Below are 21129 nucleotides of genomic sequence, written 5' to 3' on the forward strand. Positions count from 1 at the left end.
TTTGATGGCAAAGACACTTCACTCATAGGTTATACGGATTCAGATATGGCTGGAAATTTAGAGAATAGAAGATCTACTACTGGTTATGTCTTTACATTTGTTGGAGCAGCAATCAGTTGGGCATCAAAGTTACAAGTGGTCTCACTTTCCACTACTGAGGCTGAATAGATTGCTCTCACTGAAGGAGCAAAAGAGTTGATCTGGTTGCAACGTCTGTTTGGTGACTTTGATTGTCCTCAACAAGGTTCAGTGTTGCATTGTGATAGCAAAAGTGCTATTGACTTAGCTAAAAATGCAGTGTTTCATAGCAGGACCAAGCATATTGAGGTTCGCTATCATTTCATTCGAAGTAAACTTGAAGAGGGCAAACTTCAAATCTTGAAGATTAATACCAAGGAAAATCCAGCTGATGCATTAACCAAGGTTGTTCCACGAGAGAAGTTTGAGTTCTGTCGAAATTCTCTTGGCGTTGTAAAGAATTAACAGTAGGGGAATTCAGAGGAGACTCATACATTACCGCTGTTGGACTTCAAGTGGAGGTTTGTTGGGTGCATATGTGAAGCCCAATAGTCACCTTTTTTTATTATGCTCATTTTATTATTGTTCCCTCCAAATTGTTTATCTCTTCACTTTCTTTGAGACTTTATAAATATGTTTTGGAGGTTGATCATTGTATTTTGTATTCAAAGAGCTGAAGCAACAGCTGTGATGTAAAGTTCAATTATTTACATTAATAGAGATCTTCCCTGCAGTGTGGACGTAGCCACAATTTGTGGTGAACCACGATAAATCGTGTGTTTGGGTTTATCTTTTCTTTTGCTTGTTCTGTTCATTTCCAGTTTGCACTTTCAGCGAACTTCACATGGATAAGCACAAGATAACACAAAATTATCCAGAAAAAATAGCATACAAAATGACAAAATTTGCGGTAAATAACTATCAAAGATGCTCTCTCCGTCATCTCCCATCTCCAATCACTGAATTGATCAAAAGCATTTCTCAAACGTTTCCTGCAAGCAAACAATATATCCTTTTCCTTGACGCATTAGGATCCCGTTTTCTTTTTCCATTATTCGACTTCGATCTGCACCTTACCAGTCCAGAGATGTACATGCTTCTTCAAAAACAGTTCTAGATGTACAAAATCTTGGAAAACAACTTATTTTAAATATAATAAATGAAACTTTAATCCCCTCTTCTCACTGCAGATCTGATACAACTTGATGCATGGATTACTTCACTAAGCAGCACCTATAATCTCTGGAAGGATATGGTATTTTTGTCATTTGACAGAGCTGTTCACATCTCTCACAGAAATTTGTCTTGTAAATCTTGGAGATAAACTTGCTCGCAGTGTTGCAGCCTACACATGCTCTGGAGATTCTTGAGTACTCGAAAAGTTGTTCAAGTAGTATAACTCAATTGTCCATCTTTTCACTGTCATCGACAAAGGAAAATTCATTTCCCCTTGCCATCATTTAGTATATGTCTTACCTCACATCCTGATTCTTTTGTCTGAGACAACTTTGCATATATGTCTTGTGTCTAAGGGCAGGATTTGTCTCTTACAGAAAAAGAATGTGCCACTTTATGAACTTCTATCCAACTACATCCAGGTATCTTTCTAACTCCTCTATCTTTCATCACCTTCCTTACCTTTTGAACCTCGTCCCACCTGCCCAATTCTGCATAGATGTTTGACAGAGGAACATAAGTTAAAGTATTTCCAGGATCCATCTCAGAAAGAAGGTTTTCTGTAAATACTCCTAAAGGTATATTCTTATGTGATCTACAGGCACCAAGCAAACATATCGAAACAACTACCATAGGCTTAATGGGCATTTTGATAATAATGTTGAGCCCTTCCTCAAGATAGCCAGCACGGCCAAAAAGATCAACCAGGCACACATAATGATCAATCATTGGCGTAATGCAATATACAGCAGTCATGCTGTTGAAGTATTCACAACCCTGATGCACTAAACCAGCATGGCTGCATGCAAATAAAACATTGGCGAAACTTACACAGTCGGGCTGCATTTTAGATTGTTTCATTATTTCAAAGAGTTGGAGAGCGTGTTGGAAACATCCATTTTGTGCGTATCCTGCAATCATAGCATTCCATGAGATAACATTCCTTTGAGTCATTTTGTCAAACACTTGACGAGCTTTCTGTACACTCCCACATTCTGCATACATATCTACCAGGGCACTTGAAACTACAACATCTGACATAAATCCGCTTTCGATTATAGCTTGATGGACATCCATACCCTGTTCCAAAGCTCCCATTTTGGCACAGGCCGGGAGAATGCTGGCAAAGGTTGAGGAATTCGGCTTTAAACCCCTCAAAAGAATTTGTTTAAACGTCTCCAAGGCCTTTTCAACAAACCCTTCCCGTGCATATCCCGCAACCAAGGAATTCCACGAGGTGACATCTGGTCGAGGCATTTCTTTGAAAAACCTCAAAGCCAGGTCGACATCACTATTTTGAACACACCCTGCAATCATAACGTTCCACGTAACCAAATTTTTCTCTGGCATTTCATCAAAATGTCTTAAAGCCTTATCAAGTACACCATTTTGAGCATACCCTGCAATCATAGAATTCCATGAGATCACAATCCTTTGAGGCATTTTGTCGAACACTTCGCGGGCCTTGTCTATCATTTTGCATACATGTCTATCAGGCTATTCACAGTTACGCTATCAGACAAAAATCCCCTTTCCACTATACCTCGATGGGTATTCATATCCTGTTCCAAAGCCCTTATTTTAGCACAGGCTTGGAGTATGCTGGAAAAGGTGAATCGATCGGGTTGAACACATGTTTGTTGCATTTGGTGAAACAGAGCCAATGCCTTGTGTTTATAACCTCGTCTTCGGTAAGCTGCAATTATGGTATTCCATGAGGAGATGTCTCGTTCTGTCATTTCACCAAACACTTTACGCGCATCTACACCATTGCCGTACTTATCATACATGTTGATAAGGTTATTTTGGAAAATTGTTTGTGTAGCAAATGAAAATTCCCTGTGATTATGAGAGAGGGGATTTGTTTAGCCTGTGAAAGCGCAGCCCTGGTAACACGGTTTGGCAATTTTTCGAAACTGATAAAAGAATGTACCGTGGAGTTCTGCCTAGTGAGAAAATTTTGATGCGCTTCCTTCATAAAACCCTTCCTACGTGGTGTTGGGAAATTCAGATTGACACGAAGAGTGAATGACATTGGCATTACATGGTATAATTGAAGCCTGCGAAAGTGCATTGTCATTCAATTTACTTCCACCTCAATCTTGATCTCGGCTTTTTAATTTTCCTACGGCAGATTATAAAACCCAACATTTATATTGATCAGAGAAAGTAAATTCAGCACAAATAACACTAAGATAGTATCCAAATAAACTCAGTGCCCACATATAAATGGTGAAGTGTATACAAAGAAAATCCTAAATGGATTTGAAATTGATCCTATAATCAGTGTACCATAAAACTGAATGTGCATAGTCTCTTAAAACTGAAATCATCATGACACACATAGATGATATCCCTGTTGAATGGAGACAAATTAAACGTGGACAGATCTTTCCCTTGTGTTGAGTAACGGAGTATGGTGGAGTTGGAGGCCTCACGTACGGTGGGAGTGAAGTCTGCCGTACGGTGGAGGTGAACTCACCGTGCAGAAAATCTGTCGTACGAAGGGACTTTCAAAGGCCGAAGGGAATGATCTGATGCGGAAGGGACTGCCAATCGGAGGAGTGATCGTGAAATGGATGACTGACCGTTGGGACTGTCAAGGCTATCAATAACCATTTTTGTTCTGTGACAATTAATGCACACGATTCTATAACGAATTGCGAAGTGTATAAATGTCTATGAATAGGCTGAAATGGTAAAAGTCGAGTTGATTGTAATACAATATGGGCTTGTGAGGCTGTCCAAAACCAGAGTTTGTTGTATGTAATTTGTTTACTATAATACAAAGTTTCTCGGGGATTTTTTGGTGGTGAGTTTTTTCAGAAAGGGTTTCCCACATTAAATTTGGTCTATTGTGTTTATCTTGTGTGCATCTCAATGTTCTAAAGTAACTTTACAATATTTTATATTTCCCTTATGAATTGACATTTGGAAGGTGTTTTCCGCAAATAGTTTTCCTAACAAGTGGTATCAGACCCTGAGTTATCCTTGTCGAGTAGGGTTATTTTCTGTGTCAATTTGTTTCCAGTGGGAGGGAGTTTGGAAAGTATTTATCTAGTAATTGAGATGAGGGGTATAGGGAGAGTAGACACTGAAAAGTTCAATGGCACATACTTTGAGTTGTGGAAAGTTGAAGATATATTGGTTGATTGTGATCTGTGGTTTGATGTGTCTGGTAACAAGCCTTCAAACATTAAGCAAGAAGATTGGGTTTGAGCAGATCGAAAGGCCAAAGGACTGATAAGGCTATGTCTTGCAAATTTTGTTCTCTTGAATGTTCATGAGGATAAAACTGCACATTCTTTGTGGAAGAAGTTGGGAGATATTTATCAGGGAAAATCCTTGGTAAACAAGCTCTTCCTAAGAAAGGAGTTGTACTCTTTCAAGATGGATGGACGAATGGTTGTGGCAGATCATTTAAACACATTCAATATGGTGATTGCACAACTGACATATGTTGGTGTATCTATTAGTGAAGAAGAGCATTGCATGCTAATGTTGTGCTCGTTCCAAAAATTTGTCATACTTAGGTCATCTCAATATAGTGAAGTAGTATGGAAAAGTTGGTACAAGTGACCAAGGCATGAAGGGAGTGTCTGAGGCTTTGATGCTGAAGGGAGTTTTAGAGGTTGAAGTGAGTGATCCCATGTCGAAGGGAGTGATTTGATGCTGAAGGGACTGCCAACTCGACGAGTGACCATCAGATGGACGAGTGACCATTGGGATTGTGAAGACTGTCAATAATCATTTTTGTGCTATGATAGTTAGTGCACTAGATTCCATAATGAATTTTAGAGTGTAGAAATGTTTGCAGGATTTCTTAGGTTGAATGGGCTGAAATGGTAAAAGTTAGGTTGATTGTAATACAATTTGAGCCTGTGAGCCTATCCAAAAACTAGAGTTTGTTGTATGTAATTTGTTTACTGTAATACAAAGTTTCTCAAGGGCTTTTTGGATAGTGGGTTTTTCCCGAAAGGGTTTCCCACATTAAATATGGTCTTCCATGTTTATCTTGTGTGCATTTGTTTTTCAATGTTCTTGTTTTTCCTATGCATCTCAATGTTCTAAAGTAGCTTTACAATCTTTTATATTTCCCCTATAAATTGGCATTTGGAAGGTGTTTTCCACAAATAGCTTTCCTAACACCTTCTTGGGTATTCTATTTGGATAGGAGTATTATTTGCTGAGATGTGGAGATGGTTATTTAATAAATTAAAAACTAAGCTTGTGACTTGGGAAATTTCTTTGTCTGATGTGATTATTGCATATTTTTAGTCTGTAGTGTCTATTATTCATCATCTTGGATGTCGCCTATCAAAGGATTCGATGACCTTGATAAATTAGTGCATCACTTTTTATGGTTCAATTGGGATGGCAAAGTTGGGTTTGAGTAATCTTGTTGGACACATTGTATTTAGCTGAAAGATAAAGGTGGTTTGGGCATTTTGGACCCCAAAATTCAAGAATTTTTTTAGCTGCAAAATGGATAACTTGAGTTACTGATGAAGATGAATCATGGAAGCTATTGGTTTGTTTCCCCATCTCCCAAACTTCTATAGAAACAAAATAGCAAACTATGACATGGGAAGACAAACTCTTGATGGCTCTTTTTTCTCAAATTAAAGCCTCTTGCTCATTTGAGTCTATTTGGAAAGCATGGCAACAAGTTTGCAAATACTTAGTGAAAAGACTCTCTTCAACATGGTTTTAGTTTTGGCTCTTCTTCCATTGGGTGAAACAAGTTGATTCAATATCATAGACAACCTCTTGATGCTACATTTCCTAGATAGGTTCTTCTTCTATTCAAGAGAAGCATCAAGTAATGTGGGGACTTATGGAATTTTGATTCCATGGATTGGAACAGTTGGGAAATTATCAAAGACAAGTTTGGGTTGGTTAACAAATCCAAGGGATTTATATTTTCTATTAAATCTTTAGTATCTAGTGAGTTGTCTATGAAGCTTTGTATTGCTTGAAATTTTTGGCAGAGATTGGTGTTGATTGACCAAAAACCACTGTGGTTTCTTTCCATTAAAGGAAATATATCTCATCCTCTAAAGTGAATGCTAATGCCCAGATTCTTGCTTGGAAAATTCTTCATTTTAAAATCCTAGTCGAAGATAGATTAAAGTGCATGAAAATTCAACCAGCTAAATGTCATTTTTATCAACATACTGTGACTCTTAAGTATAATTTATGGAATTGTGAGTGGGCCAAAAGAAAGTGGTATGTTGTTTTTTGATGTATTCTTGTCATTGTTTATCAATGGAAAGAGGTTGTTTTGGGCCCAAATCTTTAGAAGAACATCATTGTTGATTATATGAGACATTTTATTTTATTTAACATATATGGAAAATTAGATGTATGGCTTTGTTTTTAAATCCTATTGTTCATCTAGGAGGTGAAATGCTAAGGTTTTACTTTGAAATCATTTTCCTGACTTTTTTTTGTGCTCTTACATGAAGGAAGGTGCCAAAGATCAACTAAAGACCAACAAACACTTGGATAGAATCAAGTACCAAGTTCTTCAGCTTCATAGTCATGACACTATATGCTCAAAACAACCTCAAAAATTGTTAAAGTTCATAGTATGATAGAGTCTTGTAAGCTCCTTATTAGGTGTTCTTGTCTATTTGTTGGTCCTTGTATGCACAACTAGTGGCTTCTTGTATGCTTATGCAATTTATTCTTGTTATTAGGAGGAGTTATGGTTGTTATATGTCTTGTGTCTGGTTAGCTTGCTACATGTAATCTGGTAATTGTGGAGCTATAAATATTTGTAGCTGGGGCTTCTCTCTATTACCATTTGTTCCTTCTATTATTATTTTCATTTTTTCAATACAAACACAAAGTATGAATTTTTGTCATATGGAAGAGCTATAACAATGCTCAAAGTTAGTTATAATGGTGATCTTCCCCTACTAGCATTATAGTTCACCATTATTTTTAGGAGATGTATCAAGTTTATAGATTTTTGATATATCAATATTTTTTTATGATTTTAAATAAGTGTAAATTTATTTTTAAAGCTCATAATTATCAAATCAATAGCTCAATAAATTGATCTTTTTCAAAATTTAGAGAAAACACGGAAGAATGAAGTTAAATATAATTATTTGTCTTCTTTAAATAGGATAAGGTCTTGTAAAAAAAGGTTTTAAATTCAAAAAAATAAAGGATGATACTTGAAATTTTAAAAATTATTTTAAAATTAATAGTATATGAATATAGTAGTACTGATGAACATAAAAGTTTAAGCTTCAAACTTTTACAAAAGTTGATGGTCTCATGAAGAAAGATGTGATTAAAATAATAATTGTTAAATATCATTTTATTTCTATTTCTTCTCTTACAAGAATCTAGAATACTAGATGCATGACAAGTAGATTTGAAAGCTAGTTAGGCAATTTCTAGGCCTCCCCCAATTTTACTTACTCAAATGTGAAATCTTTAAAAGCAGGGTCTACTATTTTTAGGTAAAGATATCAAAGAACACTTTAACAATTTCATTAAATTTTTGTGTGAAAACTTTTTCTCCATGAAATCAGATCTCCCCAATGAGGCCTTACCCTTATGATTATTAGTGGCATCTTCTTTCTAAAAGAGGAATGTTTCAAAAAAATTAAAATACATCACTACAAGATCCCTCAAAATTTGATTCATTAACCTCCTTTGATTTCTACTAAAATTTTATGGAACACCCTATTGATGATTCACATATGCCATGCATATAGTCAATTCTACAAATAATTTCAATTTATTTAAAAGCCATGTGGGTCATAATATTGATTCCAAATTCACCCTTTTGACTCATGTTTATAAGGTACACAATTTCAATATGTTTAGTCATGCCAATGGACTTTTTCTTTGTATGAATGTTGGTAATATATGATCCTAGGGATGTCTTAGGTTTGAGTCTACTTGAGCTTAACACACAATAATAATTGATCTCAACAAATAGCAACAAATTAATAATAATTAATTTAGCCTATATACCTTGTGTGTGTGTCAAAATTACTTCTCTATTCAAACCTTTTATCTTTACTAATGTTTCAGTGTGTTAGCTACCAATATTTTATATTAACCTAGTTTTATCTTATAATATATAACATAAAACTAGAATTTTATATTAATCTAGTAATGTAATAAAATCCAAAAACTCCTAATCTAGGTCTCAATACCTAAACTCTTCAAGGATTCTTCTAAGCTTATAGGGTTACTACTTGATCCTATTCTCAAGAGGATCTCTCACAATTATCCTCTTCTACAAGATGTTTTACACCAACTACTACTCCATTTCTTTTCACTCTTAATTCACTTGGACTCCTAGCTAGGCATTTCTTTCTATCTTGTAAGGTAAGGCATGAGCTCCAATGCAGAATTCAATATCCTTCAAAATGTCTTCCACATGTTTGATATGAGCTTCTCTAGCAATCTTGGGCTTTGTCTCACAAACCCATTTCATGGAACTCTAAATTGCTCTTGAGAGTCCTAGTAGCCCTAAAGCCCCCAATTAGGCATCATGGCAAGGTTTTCACACAACAACTCCAAAATCTTGTAAACTAGCTATCAAATTGATCAATGATCTAGATACCCTTTTCAAAGACCTTTCATATGTCTTAGGTTTGATCATGGGTATATGCACTGAGTTGTGGTGTGAAAAAGGTGACAACCTTTTTTTTTTTTTTTTTTTTTTCTATTTTCAATAGTGCGTACATGCTATAGCGCATACATACTTTTAAAAAAAGTGAACTTTTATAGATGGGCTGCATACCCATAGCCCGCCATTTTCATCTCTATTTTTTCACATTCCTACACTAGCAGTGCATATGCGAGTTCAAGAAACAAATTTTTTTGCCATCCCAGTTGCCAATATGCCTCCTCACCGGAAAAATCTAAGATCACAAGCACACCCATGCCAACGTTGTATGTGATCTTAACTTCATTTTGCATTGTTTGATATGTTTTTCATATTGTTTTGTAGGTTTTTAATATTGTTTTGTAGGGTTTTTACAATTTTTATTTAAATTTGCTTATTTATTTGGATTTAAATTGAGTTTTTATTAGGAAATGTCCATAATCAACCATAAAATCCACAAAAACCTCTAAACCCTCAAAACCAAAACCCTCCCCAAGAAGAACAACAAATTCCACAACCTGAACCAATTGCAAGACCTCTGCCAGGCACACAAGAAAATATAATAAATGAAATAGAGAGAGGCAAAAATGAATTAGAAGGACTCATTGTTCAGTTGAAAGAATCTAGACAAACCAATCCAATGAGGGCTCAATTGGCATCATCACTCGAATCCATTAAGACCCAGATAGCCTTAGTTAGTGGTCAGTTAGATATTTAGCGAGTTAAGAGGGATGAACATAAAATATTTTATGCAAATAAATTGTCATATGAAGATGTTAAAAAAAAACAAAAATATGAGCATTATTTAGAAAACCTAGTGAGCAAAATATTGTTAGAGAGGGTACTAAACAGTTCCCCATCCATTGGTGCATACATGATGTTATTAGAAATAAATTTTGGGATAGATGGTGGATGGTTTTTGATGCCCCTCCTTGCAACAATCATGAGGTCCCCATGTATTTTTTGAAGAAATTATATTGTGAGTTTTTCCTTGGGGAGATCCCCAATTATTTTGATATATTAGACTCCCAAGTTAGAGATGGGGGGTCATCATTCGAGAGGTCGAGAGCACGTCATGACCCTAATGTAGTTAGGGTACCTGTGGTCAAGCCACAGTGTGAGCATGTGACTATTCCTTCACTTGTGAACAAACATGTAGAGGCTAGCACTATAGGGACCATTAATGCTTTGACACAGAACCTCATCCATTCCATGAGCCCATTAGTTGAGGGGGAGCCTTCTGTGCATCATGGTCACATGTGCACTTCATGTGGATCCCTATGCACATTTGGCACTCATGCTAGAGATGGTGTAGATGATGGGCTCGTCACTAATCAATTCCTGAATGACACATTTGGCATTGACACACAGGTAAATTACAATTATAATTTACTAATTTGATCACATTTCATATGTATAGTGAATGATTAATTAATTAGCATCTATTGACATTGTTCAAAATTCAAGGTCAGAGTGTTGTCGAGCCTAGAAACAATCCTTCGAGCCCATTTTTTGTCCCCTCCATGAGTCTAGAGGTAAATATTGATTTAATCATTTTAATTAATACATTTATTTATTACATAATCATATTAAGGATTGACAAAAACAATTATGCATGTGCATCAGTTCTCTACAAGACCCTCAACTTTTACTACGGACTCGGAGCATAGAAATCATATGAGCTTCGTATAGGTATAATTGTTTCATGTTAATTTAATTCATTTGATTATATTTTTTTCATGTTTCATGTTACATACATAACGTATAGTGTATGACATGCAACTCATGGCGTCAGACACCCCTCCTCATCTCCGACAGTCTATTGATCATGGAGTGGCCATAGCTATGGCTAGCTCATAGTCATTGACTAAGGTATGAAAGAATTTTCTTCATTTTATTTTTTTTTTATAATAGTTAGTCTCAAAATTTCTAATGTTATTTATAAGTGATTATATTTACTGAATTGTTGTAGGGTCTCATCACACCTGATCATTGACTAGCCTTTGAGGTGGACTTATAGAGTGACTATTTGATGGCAGTATGAAAATAATTGAATTTGTGTGTACATATATTTGATTTCAATGTATAATAAATATTGATTCATATCTACTTTGTTTGTATCAGCTCAAGTTAGAGAATAGCCTCAACAAGAGGATGAGCAAGCTTGTCAGGAGGACCCCGTCATCTCCACCATCTCCCTCCACATGATGATAGAAGACGTTGAGAGATTTTTTTCCTTCCCCTCGTGGGAAGGAAAAGATATAGGTGATCTATACATGTATATATATAGGCATCAGTGGACATATTCGATACACACTTGATGTATATGACATTTTATATTTGATGTGTGACATTATTGGTTAATAAATGATATGTTTGTTCATATATAACATTATTGGTTATCATAATATATTATGTGTTTGTTAATGTACATGACATTATTGGTTATCATTTTATATTATATGTTTGTTCATGTATGACAATAAATTAGATATGTTTGTCTATGACATTAAATTAGATATATGCATGTATGACATTAAACTAGATATGTTTATGTATGCCATTAAATTCAATACCTAATTCGTTTGAAACTTTGATAGAATATTGATTAACAATAAACTTTATCACTATTTAAGCATAAGTTAATCATTTGCAATATGTCATCGTCATATGATTTATGATCTTGTTCATGTTTAAAGTTTTCCTTCTCTATCATTTGTTTATCAAGTTTAATTCAATACCTAATTAGTTTGAATTTTTGATACAATATTGATTGGCAATAAACTTTATCAGTCAAGATTGATTAGGATCTCCTAGTAATAAAATTTATTAGGTAATATTCGTGGACCTCCTAGCAATTGGTCACCTAAATGAGAACCTTGAGATTTATTAGGAACTCCGAGAAGCTCTCTATTTGTTAGTTGAATTAAAACCTTGGATTGTAGATGGCTAGCCTTCATTGTACAAACCAATTTTGTAGATATATAATCAAATAAATAGTGCATTCATCTAAGCATAGAAATATTGTTACATAAGAAGAAGATCAAGTTTTACAATTGCTAATAATCATTAATGTATGCACGTACACTTAAACCTAAAAAGGATGACCTAAAGAAGACAAATTAAGTATGAAGTCGATACAAAATCAATAAGAGAGTTCTAGCATGATATCTTCAATATTTTTTGAATTAGAGAAAACTAAGTATTAATATGATGATCTCTATGAATCTATATCACCATCTAGATGTCTCTCTATGTCTCCCTAACTCTCTCTATTTAATCTCACATTCATCCTCTTCTTATATCTCTATTCATTTATCACTCTATTTTTATTTCCTTTAATCTTCATGTCTACCTACACCTTCTTTGGTTTCCCTCTATCTCTATGCATCTTTTCCATGTTCAGCAAGCATTGGAGTTATAGGGATAGTGTTAAGAAACATGCTTATGTTGCAAAGAGAAGTGAGAAGGTGAAAATAAGGGTGTATTGTAAGTTGGAAGCTGAGGATGATTTAATGGTTGATAAGTGGGCATTTTATTATGATGATCCTAATGATCAACACATTTGCATGGAGGTTGTCCAAGGTAGAGCTCATTGCAGTCTTATACTATATGAAAATCCATATGTAGATGCTATTTTGAATAAGTCTATTTTTGTCCCTTGATTGCAATCTTGGCACCATGATGTTTTGATTTGGGAGGTGGTTAGATGGAACTATGAATATCTTTAAGTAATAAATTGTATTGATTTTAATTTAATTTATTATTAAAGATTTTAATGGATACAACTTTTCTCTAAATATTTCTTCATTATAGGCTTAGTTATACCATTTTTACAATATGAATCTTCATGGTCACTTGTGGCTGTTCTCTAGTAATTATTTTTATAATCTTTATAAATAATAAATGATTTAGTTATAATAGAGTTTTAGTCTTTTATGAAAATAATTTTTTGATGGAAGATTTTTCATTTAAAATTTTGTCTTACATTCAGTAAAATTGATATTTTTTGGATGCTTAAAGAGATTTCAACTTCATCAATAGATCAATGGCCTATTGACAATTACCTTTTTTTGAAATTACTCTATCCAACAAAATTAGATCAAAAGTTCTCTAAACATTTATGTTAAAAATAAGATAAAAATTTGATCACAAGTGGTCACAAAGTTTGTGTAGAAGAAAAAATCATTGTTACAAAAAGAATATAGACAAGAAGAAAAAACACAATTAGCTTGTTGAGCTTCAATACATCACCACCATTCTTTATCATCAATTAAAAAATGTCAGAGATAGTAGAGAAAAGATGGATTATTTGCAAAAAATGTCATTTTAAAAATCATAAATGTAGCATAACCACTGATAGTTTTATGTGTTTTCATACATTAATGATTCTAACATAATCACCAGTTGATTGGAATGGGTTGTTATTATTCTATAGTAACTAGATTAAGGTAAAAATAAAAGTTTAATAAATAGTTGTGATGTATAGGAAAGAGAGATATCTCACATGAGAGGGGGGGAATCTAAGACGACACATAAGATACTTGTAAGAGGGAGCTATACTTGTTAACGAATTTACAATGCATGTTATGGAAAATCATAGAGCATCTTTAAAAGGAAATAAAAGAGTATGAAAAATGGAAGGAACATGTTGTTTTGTAGACTCGTATTCAAATTTGGGTGTCAATTTTCTAATGAAGGATTCAAGCACTGCAATTTGTTAGTTTTGGCTCATGTTATCCTTGTATCTCACTCTCTCATATTCCCCCCATCTTTATATTTCTATTTTTTCCATATCTATTTTTTTTCCATATCTATGTAGCCATCTATCCTCTTTATCTCCCCCTCACTAATGTAGAGTTGTTGAGCAAGAGGTGAGGTTTAAACACTTTCTTCTTCCTAATCTACCAAACTAAACTTGTGGCCTTCCTAATATCTTACTCCTTTAGGATATCTTTTTTGTGGCCTATCCAAAGTGATAGGGTCATTTGTGAACTCCTCCAAGGTGAGTACTTCTCCAATCAAGATCTTGCACCTTTTTGTTTTAGGAACACTAGCCCTATTCCAAGCCAATAATTGTAACTCTTCACCAATGGCTTCATTAACCCCAAGTTTCTATTGGGACGCCTTCCTTATGTTGAACTAATTAAGAATCAGCTCTTGTTTTAACCCTCCAATTGTCATACAGTACAAAATGTTGACTATCATAAAATTCCTTGTAGGTCTCCTACTCTGATTTTCTGGACTTAAATTCCTCTTAGGTTGAAATCTAACTATTCTATGGGTAGATTTAGACACCCTTTTCAAATTCACTTGGCCATCCAGAGCTAACAGAGTAGATAGTTCAATCCCACGACGAAAGGTGAGAGAGATTTGGAAGTTGGCAACTTTGTACCGGCCAACACTGCAAGTTTTAGCATCACTTAAGATGGCATCATAAAATGAAAATAGACTGTGATCTCCAAAAAGCAAGAGAGGTTATTGTAGGCCTCCACAACATAGTCCTATAGGAATTGGAATCACATCCATACCTCACACGAGCTTTGAGATATAACCCATCAAAGATCACAGCCCTATGGCATTTAGTGACCCTTACGAAAATTCCAATTTGGTGTGCCCGAGAATGTTTGAGCACTGAAGGGGATAGGACAAGGTTGGGGATAGGGTTTACCTAGCCACTCGGAGCTAACAGAGTAGATAGTTCAATCCCATGATGAAAGGTGAGAGAGATTTGGCAGTTGGCAACTTTGTAGTGGCCAACACTGCAAGTTTTAGCGTCACTCGAGATGACATTGAAAAATGAAAATGGAGTGTGATCTCTAAAAATTGAGAGATTTTATTGTAGGCCTCCACAACATAGTCTTGTAGGAACTAGAATCACATCCATACCTCACATGAGCTCTGAGATATGCCCTATCAAAGATCGTAGCCCTATAACATTTAGTGACCCTTAGGGATGTTCCTATTCGATGTGTTTGAGAACATTCAAGCGCTAAAGGGGACATGACAAGGTTGGGGATAGGGTTTACCTAGCCACCCGAAGCTAACAGAGCAGATAGTTCAATCCCACGATGAAAGGTGATAGAGATTTGGAAGTTGGCAACATTGTACTAGCCAACATTGCAAGTTTCAGCATCACCCAATATGGCATCGTAAAATGAAAATGGAGTGTGATCTCTAAAAAGAGAGAGAGTTTATTGTAGGCCTCCACAACATGGTCCTGTAGGAACTAGAATCACATCCATAACTCACATGAGCTCTGAGATATGCCCCATCAAAGATTGCAGCCCTATAGCATTTAGTGACCCTTAGGGACGTTCTAGTTCAACATGCTCAAGAACATTTAAGAATTGAAGGGGATAGGATGAGGTTTGGGATAGGGTTTACCTAGCTACCTGGAGCTAATAGAGCAGACAGTTCAATCCCACAACGAAAGGCAAGAGAGATTTGGTAGTTGGCAACTTTGTCCTTGCCAACACTATAAGTTTCCACATCACCTGAGATGGAATTGTAAAATGAAAATGGAGTGTGATATCTAAAAAGTGAGAGAGGTTATTGTAGACCTCTACAACATGGTGCTATAGGAACTAGAATTACATTCATACCTCACATGAGCTCTGAGATATGCCCCATCAAAGATTGCATTCCTATAGCATTTAGTGACCTTTAGGAAATTCTGGTTCGGCGTGCTCGAGAATGTTCGAGTGCTAAAGGGGATAGGACAAGGTTGGAGATAGGGTTTACCTAGACACTTGGAGCTAACAAAGCAAACAGTTTGATCCCACAACAAAAGTTGAGAGAGATTTGGTGGTTGGCAACTTTGTACTAGCCAACACTACAAGTTTCAGCATCACTTGAGATGGCATTGTAAAATGAAAATGGAGTGTCATCTCCAAAAAGTTACAGAGGTTATTGTAGACCTTTGCAACATAGTCCTATAGGAACTAGAATCACATCCACACCTCACATGAGCTCCCAGATATGCTCCGTCAAAGATTGCAGCCCTATAGCATTTAGTGACCATTAGGGACATTCTAGTTCGACATGCTCGAGAACGTTCGAGCATTGAATGGGACAGGATGAGGTTGCAAATAGAGTTTACCCAACCACCCAGAGCTAATAGAGAAGATAGTTTGATCCCACGATAAAAGGTGAGAGATTTGGTAGTCGACAACTTTGTACTAGCCAACACTACAAGTTTTAGCATCACCCAAGATGGCATTATAAAATGAAAATGGAGTGTGATCTCCAAAAATCAAGAGAGGTTATAGTAGGCCTCTATAACACAATCTTTTAGGAACTGGAATTGCATCCATACCTCACATGAGCTCCAAGATATGCCCTGTCAAAGATCGTAGTCCTATAGCATTTAGTGACCCTTAGGGACGTGTTGTTTTGACATGCCTGAGAATGTTTGAGTGCTGAAGGGGATAGGAGAAGGTTGGGGATAGGGTTTACTTTGCCACCTGGAGCTAACGGAGTAGACAGTTCAATCCCACAATGAAAGGTGAGAGAGATTTGACAGTTGGCAACTTTGTACTAGCCAACACTACAAGTTTCAACATCATCCAAGATGGCATTTTAAAATGAAAATAGAGTGTGATCTCAAAAAAGTGAGAGAGGTTATTGTAGGCCTTCACAACATGGTCCTGTAGGAACTAGAATCACATGCATACCTCACACGAGCTCTAAGATATGCCCCGTCAAAGATCGCAACCCTATAGCATTTAGTGACCCTTAGGGACATTTTGATTGGCATGCCCGAGAATGTTTGAGTGCTAAACGAGATAGGATGAGGTTGGGGATAGGGTTTACCCGGCCACCTGGAGCTAACGAAGTAGATAGTTTGATCCCACAATGAAAGCTGAGAGAGATTTGGTAGTTGGCAACTTTGTACTAGCCAACACTGCAAGTTTTAGCATCACCCAAGATGGCATCGTAAAATGAAAATAGAGTGTGATCTCCAAAAAGAAAGGGAGTTTATTGTAGGCCTCCCCAACATGGTGCTATAGGAACTAGAATTGCATCCATAGCTCACACGAGCTCTGAGATATGCCCCATCAAAGATCCAAGTCCTATAGGATTTAGTTTCCCTTAGGGACATTTTGGTTCGGCGTGCCTGAGAATGTTCAAGCACTGAAGGGGATAGGACAAGGTTGGGATAGGGTTTACCCGGCCACCTAGAGCTAATGGAGTAGACAGTTCGATCCCATGACGAAAGGTGAGAGAGATTTGGCAGTTGGCAACTTTGTACTAGCCAACACTGCAAGTTTCAACATCACCCGAGATGGCATCGTAAAATGAAAATGGAGTGTGATCTCCAAAAATCATGAGAGGTTATTGTAGGCTTCCACAACATGGTTTTTTAGGAGCTAGAATTGCATCCATACCTCACACGAGCTCCGAGATATGCCTTGTCAAAGATTGCAACCCTATAGCATTTAGTGACCCTTAGGGACATTCTAGTTCGACATGCCTGAGAATGTTTGAGCACTAAAGGGCATAGGAAAAGGTTGGGGATAGGGTTTACCCTGCCATCTAGAGCTAATAGAGCAGATAGTTCAATCCCATGACAAAAAGTGAGAGAGATTTGGTAGTTGGTAACTTTGTACTGGCCAACACTACAAGTTTCAACATCGCCCGAGATGGCATCGTAAAATGAAAATGGAGTGTGATCTCCAAAAAGTGAGAGAGGTTATTGTAGGCCTCCACAACATGGTCCTATAGGAACTAGAATCACATCCATACCTCAAATGAGCTCCAAGATATGCCCCGTCAAAGATCATAGCCCTATAACATTTAGTGACCATTAGGGACATTTTGGTTCAGCGTGCCCAAGAATGTTTGCACACTGAATGGGACAAGATGAGGTTGGAGTTAGGGTTTACCAAGCCACCCAAAGCTAATGGAGCAGATAGTTTGATCCCACAATGAAAGGTGAGAGAGATTTGGCAGTCGACAACTTTGTATTGGCCAACACTGCAAGTTTTAGTATCACTCGAGATGGCATCATAAAATGAAAATGGAGTGTGATCTCGAAAAAGAGAGAGAGAGGTTATTGTAGGCCTCTACAACATAGTCCTGTAGGAACTAGAATCACATCCATACCTCACACAAGATTTGAGATATGCCCCGTCAAAGATTGCGACCCTATAGCATTTAGTGACCCTTAGGGATGTTCTGGTTCAGCGTGCTCGAGAACGTTCGAGCGTTGAAGGGGATTAGACAAGGTTGGGGATAGGGTTTACCTGACCACCTAGAGCTAATAGAGTAGATAGTTCAATCCCATGAAAAAAGGTGAGAGAGATTTGATAGTTGGCAACTTTGTACTGGCCAACACTACAAGTTTCAGCATCACCTAAGATGGCATCATAAAATGAAGACAGAGTGTGATCTCTAAAAAGTGAGAGAGGTTATTGTAGGCATCCATAACGTAGTCCTAAAGGAACTAGAATTGCATCCATACCTCACACACACTCTGAGATATGCCCCATCAAAGATCACAGCCCTATACTATTTAGTGACTCTAAGGGACATTCCAGTTCGGTGTGCTCGAGAATGTTTGATTGCTGAAGGGGACAGGATGAGGTTGGGGATAGGGTTTACCAAGCCACCTAGAGCTAATGAAGTAGATAGTTCAATCCCATGACAAAAGGTGAGAGAGATTTGGCAGTTGGCATTTTTGTATTGGTCAACACTACAAGTTTCAACATCACCTGAGATGACATCATAAAATGAAAATGGAGTGTGATCTCCAAAAAGTGAGAGAGGTTATTGTAGGCCTCAACAACATGGTCCTATAGGAACTAGAATTCCATCCATACCTCACACAAGCTTTGAGATATGCCCCATCAAAGATCGCAACCCGATGGCATTTAGTGACCCTTAGGCACATTCTGATTCGGTGTGCCCAAGAACATTCAAGCACTGAAGGGGATAGGATGAGGTTGGGGATAGTGTTTACCTAGCCATGGAAACTTTGTATTGGCCAACACTACAAGTTTCAGAATCACCCAAGATGGAATCGTAAAATGAAAACATAGTGTGATGTCTAAAAAGAAAGAGAGGTTATTGTAGGCCTCTGCAACATGGTCCTGTAGGAACTAGAATCGCATCCATACCTCACATGAGCTCTGAGACATGCCCCATCAAATATCGCAACCCTATGGCATTTAATGACCCTTAGGGATGTTCCAATTTAGTGTACCCAAGAATTTTCAAGCAGTGAAGGGGATAGGATGAGGTTGGGGATAGGGTTTACCTAGCCACCCAGAGCTAATAGAGTAGATAGTTTGATCCCATGATGAAAAGTGAGAGAGATTTGGCAATTGGCAACTTTGTGTTGGAACACAGATGGAGTTTGATCTTTTGGAATCTCTAAGAAGTGAAAAAGCATCTTTTCTAATGAGTGACACTAGATTTGAGGTTATTCTTGATTTAGTACAAAGAGAATACTAGGGAAGGAATCAAAAGAGATTGAAATATTCCTTATAATATATAGTAGAATGGAGTTGTTGAGATTGAGATATTCCTTATAATATATATATATATATATATATATATATATATAAGGTAGAAAGTGTTATATGCTACATGATTAGGACATGCTTTGTTACCTATGGGAAGAGACATGTAGTACAATAGTATACACATACAACAAATCTCCACACAAGATGCTAGGGAAGATGACACCAGAGGAAGCTTTCATAGGGAAGAAGCTAGATGTTAGTCGCTTCAATATATTTGGAAGTTTGATATATTTTCATATTCCAAGTGATTCACATGTACTAAGTAAGATCTGACTATAGATATGGGGTACTTTTTTTTGGTATAGATATTTTCATTCAAGACGGAATACCAACTACTTCCCCCTTGTACCAACCAAAATCTCATTCACTCAACCTTAACACAATATGACATCAGCAACTGCAACCTCCCCTACATCAATAGAGACCTAAAACCATCCAACACAATCCAAGCTATAAAATAGTGGTCAGATTTACTGTTATTATTCATAGACCAATAATGCAACAATTGGCATTGTTCTTCACACAAAGTGACAAGAATGAGACTTTGTAACTTCAAGATTCCCCACACACTTAAAGATGGTTTAAAGAAACCTTAAAATGACCAAAACAAGGTGTATCAATGGTTGGAACCTCAGTATGCAACATCTAATGAAAATTGACACCACAGGCACCACAGTTTCAAAACTCCACTCCACTCCAGCATACACTAACCCTACCTTGCACACAGGCCTAATTAGCAAGTTTAGGCATGGTTTACAAAGGAAAGACCAAGAAATGGGTGCATGGACTTCATTCTTCAACTCCAAAGCATTCTTCTAGGTTAGATGAGGGTGTTTTCCTGATTTGACAAGTCCTCAACTCCTATTCTTTTCATTACTTAACCAAAACATCAAATCTAGGTCTAATACATGGGTCTTATTAGGCCTAGCGCTTGCTCCCATTTATTCCCAATTCAACCCCTTATTCCAAAACCATCAAAATATGAAAATACATAGCCCTAGCCTACCCCATGCAAGTTTCAAAGAAATTCCAACCGTGGGAACTCAAACTAGGGCCATTTCTTTGGCCAAACCCTAGGTTCAAGGGTTTCACAGGCAGTAAGGAAGGAAAAATGCATATCTTGCAAATGGAAACTGATCTCTCCTTAAAATCACTTCCAAAATTCTTCAAATTAGATACACTAACTGATCAATGCAAAACATCACCCTTTCAATCTAAAAAATCTGTACTATACAGCCAAAAACAATCATAAAATGTTGGAATAGTGGGTTTTTTATTATATTCTTGGAAGAAAAACATATAAAACTCCTTCTATGCCTCTTATTTGAGTGCAAAGAGCCTATAAAGGCTTTTAAACATAGTTTCAACTATCCGAAGACAATTTTATGGTTATTTCCTAAAAGTTGCTAAATTGTTGCAAAAGTTGCTAATGCAACTTTGCAATTTTTGCACTTTTTGGAATTTCAACTAACCACCAACCGAAATGGGTCCGAATCATTCTAAATTATTATTATAGGACTCAAAACCACTAAACCAACCTAAAAAACTACAAAAAATTGCAAAAAGGTGCAAAAAATTGCAAAATGCAAAAAGTTGCTAAAGAGCAATTTTTGCAAATAATAGTTGTCAAACTGAAAATGAGGTTGTATGGTGTTCCAACCATCCAAATGGAAGTTAGGAATATTTTAATTCATGTAATTAATATCCCCACATGTGAGAAATGTCATTGTACGGACGGTGGACAGCATTGGTGAATAAAAAACT

At 36.5% G+C, this 21129-nt stretch overlaps 1 protein-coding gene and 1 pseudogene across 1 annotated transcript; both read right to left on the bottom strand.

The window, feature by feature from the left end:
- Positions 1-1545: 1545 nt before the first annotated feature.
- On the bottom strand, positions 1546-2670 carry LOC149555687 (pentatricopeptide repeat-containing protein At2g13600 pseudogene; annotated as a pseudogene).
- LOC149555688 (pentatricopeptide repeat-containing protein At2g13600-like) lies at positions 2667-3813 on the bottom strand. Its single transcript, XM_089829478.1, has 2 exons — positions 3677-3813; positions 2667-3033 (listed from the first exon to the last, which is right to left on the bottom strand). Exons 1-2 carry the CDS (start codon positions 3811-3813, stop codon positions 2667-2669), a joined length of 504 nt encoding a protein of 167 aa, XP_089685604.1.
- Between the last annotated feature and the right edge of the window lie 17316 nt (positions 3814-21129).

Source organism: Cupressus sempervirens, chromosome 5, assembly GCF_028749045.1.
Source record: "Cupressus sempervirens isolate cs-2001-9-10 chromosome 5, ASM2874904v1, whole genome shotgun sequence".
Taxonomy (NCBI): Eukaryota; Viridiplantae; Streptophyta; class Pinopsida; order Cupressales; family Cupressaceae; genus Cupressus; species Cupressus sempervirens.

Coding starts and splice junctions, on each gene's coding strand:
- LOC149555688 (XM_089829478.1), bottom strand. CDS start 3,813: ATGGTTATTGATAGCCTTGACAGTCCCAACGGTCAGTCATCCATTTCA. Junction 3,034..3,676: donor TACGACAGATTTTCTGCACG/GTGAGTTCACCT, acceptor TCATAATCACAG/GGAATTTTCATTTGCTACAC.